This window comes from Phoca vitulina, unplaced genomic scaffold (genome assembly GCF_004348235.1).
Source record: "Phoca vitulina isolate PV1807 unplaced genomic scaffold, GSC_HSeal_1.0 scaffold65, whole genome shotgun sequence".
Lineage (NCBI taxonomy): Eukaryota > Metazoa > Chordata > Mammalia > Carnivora > Phocidae > Phoca > Phoca vitulina.
This window is the reverse complement of record NW_022589768.1, coordinates 4,966,039-4,985,845: the sequence shown is the minus strand read 5'-3', so window position 1 is coordinate 4,985,845 and position 19,807 is coordinate 4,966,039. Positions and strand designations below refer to the sequence as shown.

Genomic DNA, 19,807 nt, shown 5'->3' with positions numbered 1-19,807 from the left:
GCCCTCTAAACGCCAAGTTATTGTCTAGATGAAACTACTGAACAGGGGGAGGTTTCTCCCACAGCAATTTACTACATCTTTGAGCAATTTTGCTTAAAAAAACAAAACAAAACAAAAACAAAATCGTGAAAGCTTTCACCCTAGTGTTGACGCTTGAAAACATCCAGTCCCTCTTTCCCTCTGACAGTCCACCCCAGACTAAAGAGCCTTCATTCCTTCTTAATATCATCAGTCTGAATCCCTTCATTACCCTGCTACCTCCTGAACACATTCCACCAGGACAGTGAGGGCCCAGTTAGCAAGGGTGGTCTGACCGCGGGGAATGGTAGGGGCTACCTACACCCTCTCAATACACTCTACTTCTACTCATAGAACCTGAGGTCATACAAGGTCTTTTAACATCTGGCAGTGAAAACCTAGATGTTCCTTCATCTGAAAACAATAAAGACACGTTCCTCACAGTGTTGTTAAGATCAAACGAAATCACATACATGAAAGCACTTTGTATATTGCAAAATAAATAAGGTATTAGGTTGGCAGTCAGAATAAGGTATTTTCTGACTTCAAAAATAATACCCACTGGCAAGTGATCATTACTGTATTATTTTCAGTTTCCCTATTTTTATAAGAGAAAACAGAGTTCTCCCTCCATGCTCCACCCAAGGGATCTGATTTTATCACCAAAGTAGCAAAACAAATCAATAATAACATACTAAAAATAAAAATATTTGGGGCATAGCAGCACTTAAAAATTTTAAATGTTTTAATGTTCATAAAGAAAAAAAAGAAAAAGAAATATAAAGTGTTAAAAGGAAAATTTTAAATCTCTGGATTTGTAGTCTCACTGTAGACTCCTAAGAGACTATTCACTCCTCTCCAATGATTACACCTGCAGTTCAGCTAACTCATCACCACACCAAGGCGAAGGCTCCTTGAGTGGGTCCACATGACCATTAGCCAACTAATCATCCATTCCCTCAACAGCATTTACTGAGCACCAGCTTTGTGCTGCAAATAACAGCTGTGAACAAAACAAATGCTCTCTGTCTCGGTGGAGCTTTTACAGGAGTGGGGACAGAAAAGAAACAATACAGGTAAACAACCAGGCTTTTTCTAGGTATGCGATGTAGATTATCTATCTACAAAAGCATCTAGTCGATTATGCTTTTACTAGAAGCATACTTACTACATAAATAGGTAAATATTTAAATAAACATAACATTCACACTATAAAGATGATAAAGTTTAGAACATTATTTAAATACTTTCTTCCACTAAGCTTTAACTAATTTTCTGTGTTCTACAAAAAAAGTAAATAAAAACTTATTCTCATTTTTAACTATTTGGCCTGCAGCTTTCTCCCGGGGCAGTGGCTTCAATGCTGGTTCTCATACCCTCAGGGAAAGAATCTTATCTGTAATTATGTTAAGATAATTCCTGGGACCTAAAGTTCCCTTATCTTCCTAGCACACAACTTTCTATTGCTTCAGACTTGGCTCTACGATTAGGAAAAGACTGTCACTCTCTGGGGAATCCTGCCTTATCCTCACCTTATCTATCCAGTGAAGGTTCTTTTTTTTTTTTTTTAAAGATTTTATTTATTTGATAGAGACACAGTGAGAGAGGGAACACAAGCAGGGGGAGTGAGAGAGGGAGAAGCAGGCTTCCCGCCAAGCAGGGAGCCCGATGCGGGGCTCGATCCCAGGACTCCGGGATCATGACCTGAGCTGAAGGCAGACACTCAACGACTGAGCCACCCAGGCACCCCATCCAGTGAAGGTTCTTATACAAACCTCCAAGGAAAGACATTATTCCTGTCTTTTTCTATGACTGTACCTCATACATCTTTGATACATTGTTCTAAGCAAGTTACCCTGAAATTACTCATTTGCATGTCTATCTTCCCTACCACGTTGAAAGCTACTTGAGGGAATTTTTTGAAAAGAAGTATTTATTTATTTTAGAGAGAGAGGAGTGGAGAGGGAAGGGCAGAGGGAGAGGAAGAGAAAGAGAAAGAATCTCAAGCACAACACAGGGCTCGATCTCACGGACCTGAGATCATGACCTGAGACCTAGTCAGATGTTTAACCCACTGAGCTACCCAGGCGCCCCTGAATGGAACACTTTAAAAACATACAGCTATGTCTCTTCCCCCACAGTTTTATAACTGACTCTCACAGACTTAGCCAGGTAAAGCTACGACGGTTATAAAATCCTAAACAACATAGTAGGAAAAAAACACCTTATTAAAACAAAGAGTGTTTTATGCAGTGTACGCAGCAGGAAACATGCCGGACTTCCTTCTCACAGAGACAAATATTGCTGGCTTAAATATTCATACAGATACAGCACAACACATCACCCATACGTGAATGGAACTATTACTCCGTTCAGAAAACCATTATCTTAAATGAACCAGAATGGAACAGAATACAAAGACTCCTGGTCAGGATTTAGAGCCCCTGATCATACGGAGTTTGTAAAATCTTATAAAGTCTCTCTAGTTATTCCAAGTATTGGTTCAAGGGAGAATTAGTGCCTCCCAATGAACAGAGAGGACAAGGATTACTATTACTATTGTAATTATTATCTTGAGCAAAACAAGGTCAAACCTGGTTGAAATCATATAAGCTTTTTAGTTCTTTTGGTGGGTCTAACCATTACACTAGGAATAACAGGGATTTCAAAAGAAGCAGAACTCCTAAGTAATCTGTACTAGAAGGAGTTTATAGAGATGTCAGAAACAAAGGCAAGCAATAGAAGACAATATGTAATTGCGTAGAAAATTAGGTAGTTGGTTTATAAATGCCATGGGAGAGCTGGAATGGGCGCAGGTGAGAATTGAGCTGGACCGTGAATGACTGTGTAATTTGGGTCAGGTAAGAGATAAGGGATGAGGGCATTATACTGAGAATACACGATTAGCAAAAGCTATGATAATGCTAATGTTTACTGAGTACTCACTAAATACCAGGCAATTTACATGCATTACCTCACCATCTGCAGAACAAGTCTGTGCCACAGGGGTCCCATGCCACAAAGCTATTAGTAAGAAGCCAAGAGACCAAGTTCCTGGTCTGAGCCGCTCCAGAGAGGGACTCTTTCATGAGTCATGAAAGGAACAGAGTGAATATGGGAGACAATTAGGCAAATGAGTTTGTATAGAGAGTTGTATGCATAAAATACCGCATAAAAAACTCCCCTAGGCTAGGGGTCTGCGTTTTGTCCGGCAAGTGATGAGGAACCAATGCAGGTTCTTTAGCGGAAGAGTGACAAAATGAAAATGACACTTTCAAGACATTTAATTCCTCAAAAGTATATAACACATACATACAAGACTCAATAGAATGGTATAATCTCATTTTTGTTTAAATATGTTTTTAAAGATATGCATAAAAATATCAATAGTAGTGGGGGCACCTGGGTGGCTCAGCCGGTTAAGCATCTGACTGTTGATCTCAGCTTAGGTCTTGATCTCAGGGTCATGAGTTCAAGCCCCGTGTTGGGCCCCAGGCTGAGCATGGAGCCTACTTAAAAAAAAAATAAATAAGGAAAAATAAAATCCCTATTTAGATTTTTTTAAAGTGTATTAACACAGGGTAAAACAGTGAAATTAGCCAACAATGAGCCCAGAAGCTACAGCAGATGAGCAAATAGAGGGAGGGCCTGCCTGAGGATGACAGCAGCTGAAACAGAAGATATATGAACACAAAAAAACAGTAGTAAGCAATAGTTCCTAAACAAATCCACTAATGTCTAAAACAAACTTAGGGGCGCCTGGGTATCTCAGTCAGTTAAGCGTCTGCCTTCAGCTCAGGTCATGATCGCAGGGTCCTGAGATCAAGTACCGCATTGGGTTCCTTGGTCAGTGGGAAGCCTGCTTTTCCCTCTGCCTGCCACTCCCCCTGGTTGTGCTGCTCTCTGACAAATAAATGAGTAAAGTCTTTAAAAAATAAAAATAAAAATAGATCAACACTCCCATTATTCTGTAACATCCCCGCAGGTACCCAACTAAGGGACATACTTACTATTGACTTTGTTTATATTGCCTTGAATTTCAGCTTGAGTGAGCAGCTCCTCATAAACATCCCTTTCTCTCTCAGAGTTTTCTGTCTGAAGATGAATAAAAAGTGTAATAAATCAGTTCAGGTCTCTTTGGAAGACCTCAGAAACACTTATACTCCTCCCACAACCATGAGAGAACAAAGAGGAAGGGTGCTACACAACTCTTCACTAAAAACACAAAAGCAGATCCACTTGTTAATGACAAGCCCAAGAGTGCTTCCAGAGTTGGGCACAAACAGAAGCACGGGCGAACCCTGCCCTGCTCGCTTGGGAGCCTGCATCCTTGCCTCAGACCTGAGCAGAACGGGCACCCCCAAGGTCCAGATCTCAGAACTTCTCATTGCTGTGCACAAAATTCAAGAATAAAGTAAAAGTCAAAATGGAATCTAATACCAAAAGACTGCATACTGTGTAAATCCATTTCATTTATATGTAATTCTTAAAAAGGTAAATATAGGGATCTGTTCAGACTGGAAGTTGCCTGGGGCCAAGGGTGGGGAGTGGAGGGCAGCAGAGGCCGACTATGAAGAAGGACCTGGGGACTTGGGGTATGATGGTTTTGTAACCACACACGTTTGTCAAAACCTATCAAACCATACATGTAAAATGAGTAAATTTTACTGTGTGTAAATTATACTTCAAGAAAATGGATTTTAAAAAATGGAGTCCTATCAAACAATGAAAGAATATAAATCAATTAGAAAGAAGAAATGTTCCATTTTTACCCTGTTTTTAGCGTTGGTCATTTTCTCCTGCTTGGCCTGATAGAGCACATCCTGGTATGTGGAAGCCAAGGGCTCTTCGAGATTTACAAGCATGGCGTTCGGGTTTCTCAGAGCCACAAATGTGTCAGCTGGAATTCTATGGTCAACAGCCTCATTAATGGCAATAACAGCAGCATGCACTAAAAAGAAAAAAAAAATTCAAAACATAGAACACTGGGGTTATATAGAGTAAGGGATGTACATGACATATCCAGAACAACATCATAACCCCCTACTGCAGGAAAAGGCTCGTTTTGATAGAGAAAAGATGACTGGGGTTGGAGGAATGGCTTCCTGAATCCTGTAAACCTAGTCTCTTCCTGGATGCGCAAAGGCCAAAGCTCTCCCTGTGATCCCATGTCTGGGATGCTGAGTTTGGAATCTCACAGGGAAATATTCGTTAAAGAGCCTTGCAAAGAGCAGATATTATGGAAATGTTCACCCTTATTCATCATGTAAGTACCATTAAAAAAAAAAAAAAGAAAGAAATCCAAAGAGGCACTGAAATGTAGAACTCACTTTCTAAATGCTTTCATTTTCATCGAAATCACTCACTTACTTCCAAATAACAATAGCACAGAAGCCCGTAGCAGTGTTAAACTACCTCTACCGACCTAAGCTTGCTAACAAAATTCCTAACGTCCAGGACCATCATAGTATCCATGACTGAAAGTGGTAGCAACAATCCCATGTGAACCCACAAAATTTCTCTCTGCTTACATGCGGCTTCATCCACTGAGAGTTCGTTAGCCAGGATGCCCCCGATCTTGCTGAAGGCGGGCATCTGGATCCCGTACTTCTCCAGTTCAATCTTCATGTTGTTGATTTCCTCTTCTACGGGAAAAGATGAAGACCCAGGTGAGCAAGTTAAGCACCTTTCCAGAACTCAGAGAAGGAAACAGATTCCCCAACTACATAACGGGATAAAGTGGTGGCTACCTCCTAGGATTATGAGGATTTAATGAGATGATATACGGAAAGCACTGAGCATAGCACCTGGCACAAAGCATACACTCAGTAGACATTAACTATTATTACTATTATCAAGAGCATCAAAACTCAGTATAACATGAGAAACAGCCCTACAGAAAAGAGTTTCTCAAAACTGCTCCTTCTGGCATTTTCTACAATGAACTTCCAAATGGAGCAGCTTTGAAGGGAGCTCAGCAACAAGTGACCCACAAGCCAGCCAGATGTCTTTACACGCCAAGTCACTAGCCGCTATTAAATTATTTTGCTTCCAAGGCAGGAAGCCAAATGATAAAGAAAACAACATGTAAGGTTTGGCCCTTTGCCCCAGGTCTGGTGAACAACTTCCCCAGAAGGAAAAACATCATAGATAAAAGTTTTATTAAATTTAAAATTCCCAAGCCTACAAAATAATGACCAGTTCAAAATATTTGAATCTATATTACCCCTAACCAATATTACTACTGTTCTTTTTCTCCCCAATCTCCCATCTCTTCAAGCATCTGACAATAGCAAATACACACAGAATAAGGTAAAAAAGCTAAATTTTTTAATTACTCAATTGTCACCCTAGCTTTGACCACCGTAGGTACTTACTAAAATGAGAGAACAAAGTTTGAAATTCCAAGTTTAGTGGTCTTCTCAATGCACATAGGAGAAGCAAGTTACTTCTTTGATCTCTGTTGCCAGAGTGTTTTTAAAGCCCTATGTCTTTAAGATTGGTATTGTTGACTCTCCAGGCTATTCCACATAAATCAAGCATTTCCTGCCAAGTTTGTAACTCCTTACCTGTGAAGTCAACCTTTCCATATAGGTCTTGAATCTGAGGAGCCAGGCCCAGTTTGAACAGGTACAAACTAGAAGACACGATATGCAAAAAGAGTTAGGCCTCCCAGCCGCACCTAGCTGCTACTCTTAGATTAACGGGGAAAGTCAGCATAAAGAACCAACATTCTGAACATATCCCTGCATGCTACCATATTCCCCTTTGTGGTTACCGTACTTTATGTCAGAACCTTTTCTTAGTTTTACATAATATTGTCCTAGAAAGTCACATAATGCAATGCAAAAAGCACTGGACTGGGAATCAGAAGACACAAGTTCGAGTCCCAGTTCTGGTACAAATCCAGTGTGTAATTAGATGTTAACATACATGTGAATATAATTAATCTAAGTGGAGAAATCTTCACTTCTGTCCACCTTCCTGTGATCAATAAGTTTTAACTAACAAGATATTTATAACATTGTCATGAAAATGATTCAAATAAAAAGTCTTCTTTAAACTGAATTCGGACGCCTGGGTGGCTCAGTTGGTTAAGCGACTGCCTTCAGCTCAGGTCATGATCCTGGAGTCCCGGGATCGAGTCCCACATCGGGCTCCCTGCTCGGCGGGGAGCCTGCTTCTCCCTCTGACCCTCCCCCCCTCATGTGCTCTCTCTCTCTCATTCTCTCTGTCTCAAATAAATAAATAAAATCTTTTAAAAAATAAATAAATAAATAAACTGAATTCATATTACTGATGGAAATAGCTCAGGTAATTTATGAGTTTTAAACAAACATTATGTATCTTTACTGTTTAAATAAAAAAAGAAATCTATTCGACTTTAAATCTCATGAAGGCAGGAATAAAAGTCTTGTTCACCAATGTCTACCCGGAACTTGGCATATATTAATAAATATTAACATTTCACAGATGGACAGATGGATAAGTAAATGTCTGTAAGCGTGAATTCGCTTAACTGGATTCTAAGGACCTAGCAGATCATAACCAACAAATTAGAAGTGTATTTAACAGGGACGCCTGGGTGGCTCAGTCATTAAGCGTCTGCCTTCGGCTCAGGTCATGGTCCCAGGGTAGCCCTGCCATCAGGCTCCCTGCTTGGCGGGAAGCCTGCTCCTCCCTCTCCCACTCCCCCTAATTGTGTTTCCTCTCTTGCTGTCTGTCTCTCTAATAAATAAATAAAATCTTAAAAAAAAAAAAGTGTACTTGACAGGGATGGACACGAGCAAGACACTGATGGCCTAGCAATAAGGGAATAAATAAAAAAACGCCTAAGAAAGAAATCACAGTAACTCAACAGAGTGACCTACAGTTTTTGCAAATAATCTATAAACCTCAGTTTGATCTAAACACAAATATGGATCATGTATACTGCATTCACAGAACTGATCAGAACTTAAATTGTATAAACACAAATGTATAATCTAAAAAAAGTCAAGTATTCTGAAAATACATTCGAATTTATACATTCAGAGTAGCTAATTATTTTCTCAGGTAAGTACAAGTATGAATCATCTGTATATGATTAAGTGTTTTTTTTATTTTTATTTTATTTTATTTTTTTAAAGATTTTATTCATTTATTTATTTGAGAGAGAGAATGAGAGAGAGAGAGAGAGAGAGCACATGAGAGGGGGGAGGGTCAGAGGGAGAAGCAGACTCCCCGCTGAGCAGGGAGCCCGATGCGGGACTCGATCCAGGGACTCCAGGATCATGACCTGAGCCGAAGGCAGTCGCTTAACCAACTGAGCTACCCAGGCGCCCTAAGTGCTTTTTTTAGAGTAAAATGCTCAAAATGGAACTATATAAAGTTTCTCTCTCAAAAGATTTTAAATCTATTCAACAAAATTTCCAAAGCAAAAATAGCCAATAACATTCTATACCTGTCATGTGTCCCTATTATATATATCATTTCTCCCACATAATATGTCCCACCTGCATTCCAAATTAGTAAGAATACTTTTCTTCAGGAACCCTCTTTTATTTCTACTTGGAAAGAGCAAAGTGGCTGCCACACTTTACGAAATTTCAAGAATGTCACTTTTACAAGCCCAAGAAGAGTGAGTTCGTTTTTAAGATCTTCTGATGGTAAATTAAAGTTTTTATGATATCCCTGGCTGATATGAATAAAGTAGAGGAGAAGCTAAGACACAGGCACCATCTTTCTTTTATCTCAATTATTGGGACTATTTTAAGGAGCTGCTGGAGTTATGAATATAACCACAATGGCCACTCAGACCCTCTGGCCCAGAACCGAGACAGTACTCAACCTCAAAGTTGAAACTTTCAATCCTACCAGTAAACACCCCTGTCCATTCTTTGCTCCTGTTCTCCCTACATTTACAAATAAAACTGTTAGGTGCCTACAACAGTCAGCCTGTGATTGAGCTCAGGTTCATTCTTCTTTTCTTTTTTCCCACCAGAGCTGTACTTTGTAGCAATGGGGAAAAGGAGGCTGTGGATTCCTATTATCTTTGCTGCCTGCAGAGTAACCTGGAAGAAGTCACTATGCTGATCTCAAAGACTGTTAATAAAGGCTCGTAAACACAAACATAGCAGTTGCTTAGGAAACAGAATCTAATACAGTCCACAATCCCTGATCTAAATTCTTTAGGCCAGATATGAATTTAGGATTTCTTAGATATTAGAAAGGTGTTATAGTATATACAGTATTATATCATGTCTGTTTACTTAAGTACATACAGGATTATAAAACACGCCAGCAAGCCTTGAGGCAGCACCTCTAAATAAATACATTACTTTTCTGCAGAGAAACATACACATAATCACAGTAAGCAGACTATTATTCTCAATAACTTCAATTAATTCTGATCAGATTTTGCCAACAAATGAGTTGGAACCAAACAAATATAATTTTCAGCTTTTACATTTCTTTTGAATTTAAGATATAGGATTATGGGCCAATTTAACCCCAAAATCAGTTCTTAAAAAGATAAAACATCAGAGGAAATGGAAATAAAGTATACAAATATATATGAAATAATAATAAAGAATTGGGGTCTCGGGATGCCCGGGTGGCTCAGTCAGTTAAACGTCTGCCTTCAGCTCAGGGTCCAGGGATCGAGTCCTGCATCGGGCTCCCTGCTCAGCGGGGAGTCTGCTTCTCCCTCTCCCTCTGCAATATCCCCGCTTGTGCTCTGTCTCTCTCTCATAAATAAAATAATTAATCAAAAAAAGAAAAAAAGAACTGGGGTCTTATCTGAGGGTGGAATGGAAGGAAGGAAGGAAGGTAGAAAACAGGGAGATGATGTTTTTCTGTCGCTGCAAATCCAAAAGGGAGAAGGGGCCTCACCGCCCACAGTGAAGTGGGAGCCTGCCTGGAACACTGTCGTCCTATACGGCGAAGAGGAGGCTCCAAGCACGTATAAACTGCCTACATATCAACGGCTGCCGACGCTTCAGGAAAAACACTCCAGGGAGGAAAGAAACCATAAATGACCAACCAGAACACATTGCTCTGTATAGAATTTCTAAGCACAGGCTGCACAGTGAAGAGAAATGAGTAACAATAGCAGACTTCCTCCCTTTCCGATTCTGAGAAAGGCACAGTTAATTCTTTATCTCCAGTTCAGAGACTTTGGGGGCCTGGGAGCCAGGTGACACTGCAGAGAGCCATGGCTGCGGACCGCCCAGAGAGGAGTTCCACCGGCTCGGCCCCTTGCTGGCCAAGTGCAGATATCCATTGTAGGTACAACCTTCACAAGGTTATCAATACAGACAAACCTCACTGTTAACACTGAGCCAATCACAATACTCAGAATTAATCTGATTTTGGCTCAGACACATACATTTGACATTGTTACAATCTGAACATTCCCCTAGATACCACCCACTGCTAAGTATTTTTGAAAAATTCTTATGTTACTCTTGTTTGTCCAACGTTATGCCATGTACCTTGGAGGGAAGGAAAAGAAATGTAAGGCATGACCTCTGTCCCTAAGAGGCTAATAATGTAATAGAGAGAAAGACAGTAAACATATGAAAGAAACAATAGAACTAAGAAACAAAGAAACACAGGAGTTTAGACAAAGGAATGAGTGGGAGTCGCTGGAAATCACAAAACCTCACCAAGAAGGTAGGAACTGAATTAAAACTTGACTGGATACACTGAGACAAACATGAAGAGTCATCTGATAAAAGAAAGCACCATTTCCTTTTTTCATTTATAGGGCAGAAAATATCCCCCTGAGCTAGAGAAGGAGAAGGAAGATTTGTTACAATGTATGATTTTGACACAAACATTTATTGACTACCTACTACAGCGAGGCGTCTAAGCACTAGAGACACAAATAACAGAAATCGGTCTTCCTCCAAGGAATCCACAGAAAGCAAGCAACAAGAACAAATAACCCAAGGAGGATGTAAAAACCCTATACTTGAAGTAAGAGGTATGTGCAAATACTAGAAGAGCACAGAGATGGGAAGGAGCTAATTCTGTCTGAGGGAGAAAAAGTAAAAGAAGGCGTCCATGAACATGGCGTTCCACAGTAGCAGCTGGAGCAGAATGTGGGTTAAACTAGGGAGTAAAAGGGCATTCAGGCAAGAATGAACCAAAGGCAGACGAGTGTGGCTATGCACTAGTCCTCAGCTACATTTTTTTCTTTTGTGGGTTTCACACGGGTTCCAGGGATCCAAGGGTCTGGCACATTTTCTATCAAACTGGAGACAACAAGGGTTTTCACGGGTCAATATGATAAATATATTCATATATATAATTAACATTTATTAAGCATACATACAGGATGCCTTATAAAATGGGCAGCCCGGCAAAGAAACCCCATCAGCATGTCCTGCTCACTTCTACCACCTTCTCGTTTAGCCCTATGGACATCAGGTAAATTTGTACCACTCTGGTATGGTGCTATCATATCTACTGAACCCCACCCTCCCTCCACACAGATCGCCTCTTCCTTCCAATACAGTACTTCGCTGATTCTAAGAGCCAAGGGCTTGAAATTAGGCCATCTTCAAAATTTACTATGAAATTATGAAAAAATTATACTTTGTTTCAGTTCTTATTTATCATATTTGTTTGGCATAAACATTACTTAACAAACAACTGGCTTGGTGAGGACCTAGAAAACGAAATAAATTAAAAATCAACCATTTGAGGGCGCCTGGGTGGCTCAGTTGGTTAAGCGACTGCCTTCGGCTCAGGTCATGATCCTGGAGTCCCGGGATCGAGTCCCACATCGGGCTCCCTGCTCAGCAGGGAGTCTGCTTCTCCCTCTGACCCTCCTCCCTCTCATGCTCTCTGTCTCTCATTCTCTCTCTCTCAAATAAATAAAATCTTTAAAAAAAAAAAAAAAAAAATTTAGAAAAAAAAAAAATCAACCATTTGGTAGTTGAAGGCATTATTTGAAGATGTTGATAAAATTTAATTATACTACTAAAGTATTAAGACATGGTGAGTGTATTCTGTAATTCAGCTACTGGCTTGTGACAAAACAGTAAACAGTGAAAGTTTTGAAATGTACATACTTTCTTGTAATTATTAAGAGATTTTAATTAAAAAGGAAGAAACTACATCCCAGCTGAAATGCACAGTTCACAGAAATACTAGATCAACAATGAAAGACTATACTATGTTTTCAGAGCCAAATTATCTGCTATTACGGGGATAAATAAACCCCTTCTCCCTACTCCCTACAAAAACACAGCTGCTTCTCACCATTTTGTTAAGACAACAGTATCCTATTCTATTCGGAAATCCTGAAGCTAATGCAAGAACTTTTTTGTTATACCATGGACAAAAGGCTATGCATTCAATTTCGAGATATTCCTAAACTGTGTTTTTTTTTTTAATTGAGATAAAATTGACATATAACATTATATTAGTTTCAGGTGTACAACATAATGATTTAATATATATATATATTGCAAAATGGTCACCTCAATAACGTCTCACTAACATCCATCACCACACAGAGTCACGGATTTTTTTCTTGTGCTGAGAAATTTTTTTTAAAGATATATTTAATTTAGAGAGAGAGAGAGCGAGTGCTCGGGCGGGGTGGGGGAAGGAACAGAGGGAGAGAGAGGGAGAGGAAGCAGACTCCCCCGAGTGGGGAGCTTGATTCAGGGCTTGATCTCAGGACCCTGAGATCACGACCTGAGCTGAAACCAAGAATTGGATGCTGAACCGACTGAGCCACCCAGGCACCCCATACTGGGAACTTTTAATATCTACTCTCTTAGCAACTTTCAAGCCTACACCACACCATTATTAACTAAAATCCCCATGCAGTACATTACACCCCCAGGACTTAGTTATTTTATAGCTGGAAGTCTGTAATTTTTGACCCTCTTTACCCATTTCGCCCACCCCTAAGTCCCCACCTCTGGCAATTTAGCAATCTGGTCTCTGTGTCTACGTACACTGTTTATTTTACCAAGAAAATCTGATTACCTGAGTGCATGGATACAGTAGATACATCTTGGCATGTTCTTTCGATCATAGATATCTGTAGTTTCTGGGTAAAAAATCTAAGGAGGAATAAAAGAAGCAGAGTAAGGTATCCATCCACTGGATCATTCACCAATCACTAATTATACAAATAAAACAATTAGAAAACATTATTGGCATTCAGCAAGTAACTTCATTAGGGGGAACAGACAATTCATCCTAAGTAATGCAAGGAATAAAATGCTATAAAACAGAATAAAAAGCACGAATTGGAAAAGCAGGTATGTGACAGTGATTTGCTTACTGCACTCAGACATGGGCGGATGACACCCAGCTCTCGTGCAGTTTAAATCAATGGCAAATGTAGGAAGCTGTGAAGGACTGCCATCTGCCCAGTTACTGTCTACCATGACTAGACTCAGAAATAACTCAACAATGAACATTTACTTAGATGCTTTGGGTTGTGTGAACTACTACATTTAGACATTGAAAAAAAGCTACAAAATACTAAAATGTGTTTTATGCAGGGACACCTGGCTGGCTCAGTCTGAGCCCCACACTGGATACAGAGATTACTTAAAAATAAAATCTTTTAAAGAAATGTGTTACATGCTTGGGAGAAGAGAAAAGATACACAGATGAAGTAGCTGAAATAGAGGACATGTGTGGGAATGTGGAAGACCGGTGGTTCTCCTGGGTAGCACTTGCCACAAATAATCAATTACTTGTGTATTATCTGTTTGACTACATGCTACATGAAGGCAGGGGCCAGGTCTATGCAGTTCACTGCCATATCTTCAATGCCAAGCCCAGAGCCAAGATCATGGAAGGGGTTCTACATTTAATGAATTAATGAATGAGGTTGAATAGGAGCATAGTAGATTTAGATTGGGTATAATCTTGAATTTCAAGATCTATCTTCATGGTGATGTGGCACCATACAATTCATTCTATAATTTAGGGGGAGATAAGGTGATAGTGGTCTGGGGAAGTGAAAGACTGAATTTTGACGCCGTCAAAAGAATCTGGATGAGTAGTGAAAGGCAGTAGGAAGAGTCCTGTAGCACCGTGTGCCTGTTAAGAGCCCGAACCGCCGCCCTCGAGAGATGGAATGTACCAGAATCGTCTTTTTTGATAATTTTTCAAACTCTGCATGCTCACTTTCCAAGACGGAGATGCCATCATCTCCTGAAAGGTAAAGATCACAGTCGCGTTGAGCCACCCTTCCCGAAAACAGTACAGAATACATTTTAGAAAGTAAAAGAAAAATATGGTTGGGTAGGGTAGGATGCAATCCGATTATGAGGACCTTGAAAGTCAGACAAGTTTGAACTTGATATGCAGGGCCCAGAGAAGTCCTAGCTCTGGAGCCAAGGATAAAAACAGAGCTCAGGAAGATCTGACTGGAGACAGGACACAGGGTACATTGAATTGTGGAGAAATTGAAACTAAGGAGATAGGCTGATAACCTCTTTCAATAGATAAAAGAAACATTTCAAATACATGAGGAAGGCTTAGAGCATAACTGCCATTTAGGAGTTCAAGGTAACCTCAAGATTCTGAGACGGGATGACTGGGGAAATGAGGACAGGCTACCATTTAGTATAGAGGAAGGGAGGTTCACTTGGGGGAAAAGGAAGGTTTACTTTCAGATAGGAGGAATTCTAGCTAATAGAAAACTATCCAAGAACAGTCCAGCAGCCATGCGAAGACAATGTGTTTATCTTATAGCAGTCTTCAAAATAACTGAAACCATGAGAACAAGAATGTAGTTAAATAAGGACTGCATCTTAAGGAACCCCCACCACTAGGATTATGGGAGGTAGAACACACGAGGAAGATGGAGGAGTAGTTGAGCAGACTGAAAACGATTTAAAAATGAAAGTAAGGGGTATGTGGCTGGCTCAGTCGGGAGAGCATGTGACTCTTGATCTTTGGGTTGTGAGTTCAAGACTCACACTGGGTGTAGAGATTACTTAAAAATAAAATCTTAAAAAAAAAGTCAAAGTCAAAAATCACAAAATATTTCCTGGAAGAGGTGGCCAACAGGACCAATTATAATAAAAAGACAAAAGGGAGAAGAACCAAAAACTTACAACATTAAGTTTCTATAATTAGCCTATATGTACCATATTAAAATATTAGGGAAGACATCCCTGTGAACACTATATATGTATGGTCAATTATATATCCTACGTTATATTATGGGCAACAATTTTTAGGCTAAGTATCTTTAGTCCACATTACTCAAGTCTTCTGGACCTAAATCATGTAGGGTAGACATTTCAAGGCTGATAACCATGATAGCCCTATTGTCCCTGAAAGCCTTTAGGGAAGTCTATGTTTGTTGCAGTTGTGGTCCAGGATAATATACTACCATTAGTAAACAAGAAAAGTAGTAAAATTAAATCATTAAAAAAGCATTTTGAAGTAACAATACTACTAGTAATAGCACATATTAACAAAGCTCTTAGTACCATTTAAAAGAGGTTAAATCATCATTGCCCATCAGGCATACGTAAGAAACAGGTACAAGAAGATACAGGTGCACAGAAAGGCCAAGTAGGTGTAAGAACTTGACACACTGCATTTCCTGACATGTGTGGGCCTAATTCTCAAACCTACCAGTGTGAGGAAGAGAGCTTCAGCACTTTGCTCTGAAAAAAAGAGGACAAAGGCTAGTCTTCTGCAAAGACTTGGCTCTGGATTTAACTCAATTCAAAACACAGATCTGCAAAACTGAGCTCGGTGCTTATGCTAAATACCAAATGTTCACCTCCCAGTGATTCTAGCCATTTTCTGATCCTCCCCAACTCCCTTTTTTAATCTTTCTTTGGTTACAAAAATTCAGACTCTACAGGAAGTTATAAAGAAAATAAAAACTGCCCCTTAATCCCATCACACAGAAATGAAAACTATTATCTCCTTACAGACTTTTCCCAAGAATACTCACTTTTACGTACAAATAGCGATCTCACCTTAGCCAGAACACAAACTCTTATTACCTTAGCCTGTTTGGGTTTTCCCCCCACTTCACCCCTCACAGACAACTGCATTTGTCAATACAGATTCGTATCCCCCTTTCTAATGGCTGTACTAGTGTCCGCCTGGCTGCAGCAGTTAATGCCCCCACTGAAGGAACCTGTGGTTGCTATCAATTTCTTCTATTCGAAGCAATGCTGAAATTTTCGGGCTTGTCTGATATGGGGGGTGGGATAAATTCCTAGAAGTAGAATTCTCAAGTCAAAGGATATGGAAAACAAACAAGATGTCCACGCCTCTAGGAGTTGACAATATAGCATGGCCTTGAGGGTTCAGGATAGGACCGGGCGGGGGGGGGGGGGGGGTTGCGGAGGCTAGAGATGGCAATTTCACTAAGAGTGGCGCTAAATAAGATAAACTCCTGAGCAGAACACTGGAGGATACACACTCACTCCAAATACTCATGCAGGTTCTGCATACCAATTGTACCTCAAGAAAGACGTTTTAAAAAACAGAGAATACAGCTGTCACCAAAACAAGATATGAGAAGTAATTGCCATCATATTGCCTCTACAATTTGAAACATAAAATAATAGCCCATCATGCTCTCTTACAGATAGGAGTATTCTGCAGCTGGAAAATGACACTTTTAAAATATTTCCTAAAGTCAAATTTTAATGTAACAACTTTGTGAATAAATAAAATGAAAACACTGACTTGTATACTTTAAAAAGGTGGGTTTCACGGCATGTGATTTTTAATGTAAGTCTACCATTTGATGTAGTAAAAGTCAATGACATCATAGGGAATTTCTCTAGGGTGAGGTGAAGCAGGGAAAAAGAGAAAGAACAAAACTATTCCCTAAAACAAACAGAAGAAAGAGATCCTTTAGTACTTAAAAAAAAAAAGAAAGAAAATCATCAAAGATTCAATTGAGAATAATTCTACAGGCAGAATGAGAACTAATAGCCGAATCTAAGCCGGAACTCTGAGGACCACGTAGGTTACCTTAGGCAATCCAATCTCATCCATGGCATTCAACCACTGAATCACGTTATCAGTATGTCTGAAGTGCAGGCCAGTTGCCTAGAACAAGTAAGAGACAATTAGGCGCTGTCGGCAATACTGCAGCGAATACCAAATAAAGACTCTCTTTGCACAAGTTTCCTTACAAGACTTTGCAAGGTCCCCTTAAATTGAAGGTCTATAGCATTATGTTCACATTCCAATTCTAAAAAGCCAAATCCACATCTCAGCTCCCTTCACCTGAGAACCATCTGGAGAATCTTCCTGTATAATATGCTCTACAGAACACGGTCTTTGGAATTCAATTATCCTGGATTCAATCCCTGGCTTGGCCATCTACTGGTGACACTGAGCAAGTCGTTTCACCTCTTTGAGCTTCGTCCTCTCTAACACCTACTCTACCTGTGTGTTGTAAAGATGAAATGGGAAGATGTACGTAAAGCACTCAGGGTGGTATCTGGCATGTAGAAAATACAAACTGACACGGGGTGCCTGGGTGGCTCAGTCGTTAAGCGTCTGCCTTCGGCTCAGGTCATGATCCCAGGGTCCTGGGATCGAGCCCCGCATTGGGCTCCCTGCTCAGCGGGAGGCCTGCTTCTCCCTCTCCCACTCCCCCTGCTTGTGTTCCCTCTCTCACTGTGTCTCTCTCTGTCAAATAAATAAATAAAATCTTTAAAAAAAGAAAAAAGAAAATACAAACTGACAGATACCATTAAATATATTAATCAGGGTTTTCATACTACACACACAAATATCCCCCTCTAAACCTCTAGGTCTGTTATTTTACAGAAAGATTTACTCTCTGGAGGGGAAGAGGGGCAGGACTACTGTTTCTATTGCCACGCAGTCTCCACTCCTGTTTTAAATGTGTTGTTGCACGGGGCACCTGGGTGGCTTAATCAGCTGAGCATCTGACTCTTAGGTTCTGGCTCAGGTCATGACCCAGGCTCATGGGATCCATCCCCGCACTGGGCTCCGTGCTCAGTGGGGAGTCTGCTTAAGATTCTCTCCCTCCGCCCTTCCCCCTGCTCATGCTAGCTCTCTCTCTCTAAAAATAAATAAATCTTTTTAAATGAATGAATGAATGTCCCATACTGTACAGTGCTCCACAGAACAGCTCCAGAATTCTCTTCAGAAAATGAAAGTTTCGGGGCACCTGGGTGGCTCAGTCGTTAAGCGTCTGCCTTTGGCTCAGGTCATGATCCCAGGGTCCTGGGATGGAGCCCCGCATCGGGCTCCCTGTTCCGTGGGAAGCCTGCTTCTCCCTCTCCCACTCCCCCTGCTTGTGTTCCCTCTCTCGCTGTGTCTCTCTCTGTCAAATAAATAAATAAAATCTTTAAAAAAAAAATTAAAAAAGAAAGAAAAGAAAGTTTCTCTTTGGGATGTTCATTTTGGTTGAGGACCTACATCTTCCTGGTTGTCCTTTGAATATAAACATAAAACATAAAAACCTCTTTTGATTCTGTCTTTATCCTTAGCTCATTCCAAGTTCTGGCCCAACTCCTACAGTCAACCCGCTCACATCTACTCTTGGTTTTACAAGCTTCCACTATCTTTTACGCTCATCCTTTTCCAAATAGCTGCTCATAGGAAAGCTCCCCCACAACAGATTTTGGTCCTTGTCAACATCCCAACTTCATTTTTCTTTTTCAGGGCCCTGGGCCACAAGAATCAAAGCCTCTCACTTACCTCAATTTCCTGAAATTGGATTGCTTTCCCAATTTACCTCGAATTTTAATATCACAGAGGGACCTTTTTTTCCCCTAAAGTTGCATTGCTTTTGCTTTCAATTTGCCAACGCATCTCAGTGCTTGGTTAAAATTAAACTTGTAATTTCCCCCTAGTTACTTCCTCTACCTTCTAAGAAATAAAACAAAATCATCAAGGACCATGAAGATTTCTAGACATACACCATCATAGGAATTGTATCAGAAATACAGACACCACCTTTTACTACTATACCTTCTCCACTCTGCCAGGTGTTTCATTTTGATGAACAAACACACTCATACATATTTCTCAATAACTCTGGTACAGGATAAAGTCCACTAACTTTCTCTTTTAAGTTTATGGAAATTTAAGCCCGAGCAGGGAAGGCCTCACCTTGTATCTGGTCTGCTCTCGATCGTAAATTTTCTTCAAGGACACCACTTTAGGCGAGAAGAAGTTTCCCAGTTTGGCGAGGTAGACCCCATTCCTCAGCCCCTCCTCCAGCTCTGTGGTGGGAGGCAGGTCTTCCCCGAGGCATGCTTCCATCCACCTGCACAAAAGCGGAGAGGACAGGAGGAGAGAGGGAAGGTCAGATCCCCTCCTTAAGAGATTTTGAGCCTCATTTCTATTCTCCTTGCAGGAGTTTAAGTTCCACATAAGCAACGCTCTTTTAAGATCCAATTTCACACACATCCTTGTCCTGACCCAGTCAGATCTCAGAAGTGGGGAACTTAGGAAAACTCCCGAGCATCAAGGCCACCTTCTTCTCTACCCTGCTTTCCTCCCCTGCGGCAGCAGAACCAGCTGGCTCCCCACCCCACCTGCCCAGAAACCTCAGGCCCTAACCCTAAGTCACTCCTGCAGAAAACCCCTAAGGAAAGCCATGTGTAGCTGAAGCCAGCACTTCAACTGTTCAAAAATTTAAATGTATTTTCTCTTCCAGTTTCAGAATCCACAGAGAATTTCTAGGTTCAGATTTTAAGGCTGTTCGGGGATTACATGAATAGTCAATTATCTCAGCTAAAATAGGGAAGGAAATGCCAATGGAAGCAGTAAGAATGAATGGGTGTTTTTCAGAGGTGGG

At 40.5% G+C, this 19,807-nt stretch overlaps 1 protein-coding gene across 2 annotated transcripts in view; it reads right to left on the bottom strand.

The window, feature by feature from the left end:
• IQGAP1 (IQ motif containing GTPase activating protein 1) overlaps window positions 1-19,807 on the bottom strand; it is a 104,561-nt gene that overhangs the window by 49,325 nt on the left and 35,429 nt on the right. Inside the window, exons 3-9 of one of the 2 annotated variants that reach the window (XM_032391862.1) lie at window positions 19,117-19,273; window positions 16,996-17,073; window positions 13,009-13,085; window positions 6,588-6,655; window positions 5,550-5,663; window positions 4,791-4,969; window positions 4,029-4,113 (exon numbers count right to left, since the gene is read on the bottom strand). In XM_032391862.1, coding sequence (XP_032247753.1) covers window positions 4,029-4,113; window positions 4,791-4,969; window positions 5,550-5,663; window positions 6,588-6,655; window positions 13,009-13,085; window positions 16,996-17,073; window positions 19,117-19,273 — 758 coding nt within the window. Of the gene's footprint in view, window positions 1-4,028; window positions 4,114-4,790; window positions 4,970-5,549; window positions 5,664-6,587; window positions 6,656-13,008; window positions 13,086-15,630; window positions 15,663-16,995; window positions 17,074-19,116; window positions 19,274-19,807 lie in introns of those variants that run through there. The other variant, XM_032391863.1, reaches the window with a different exon arrangement.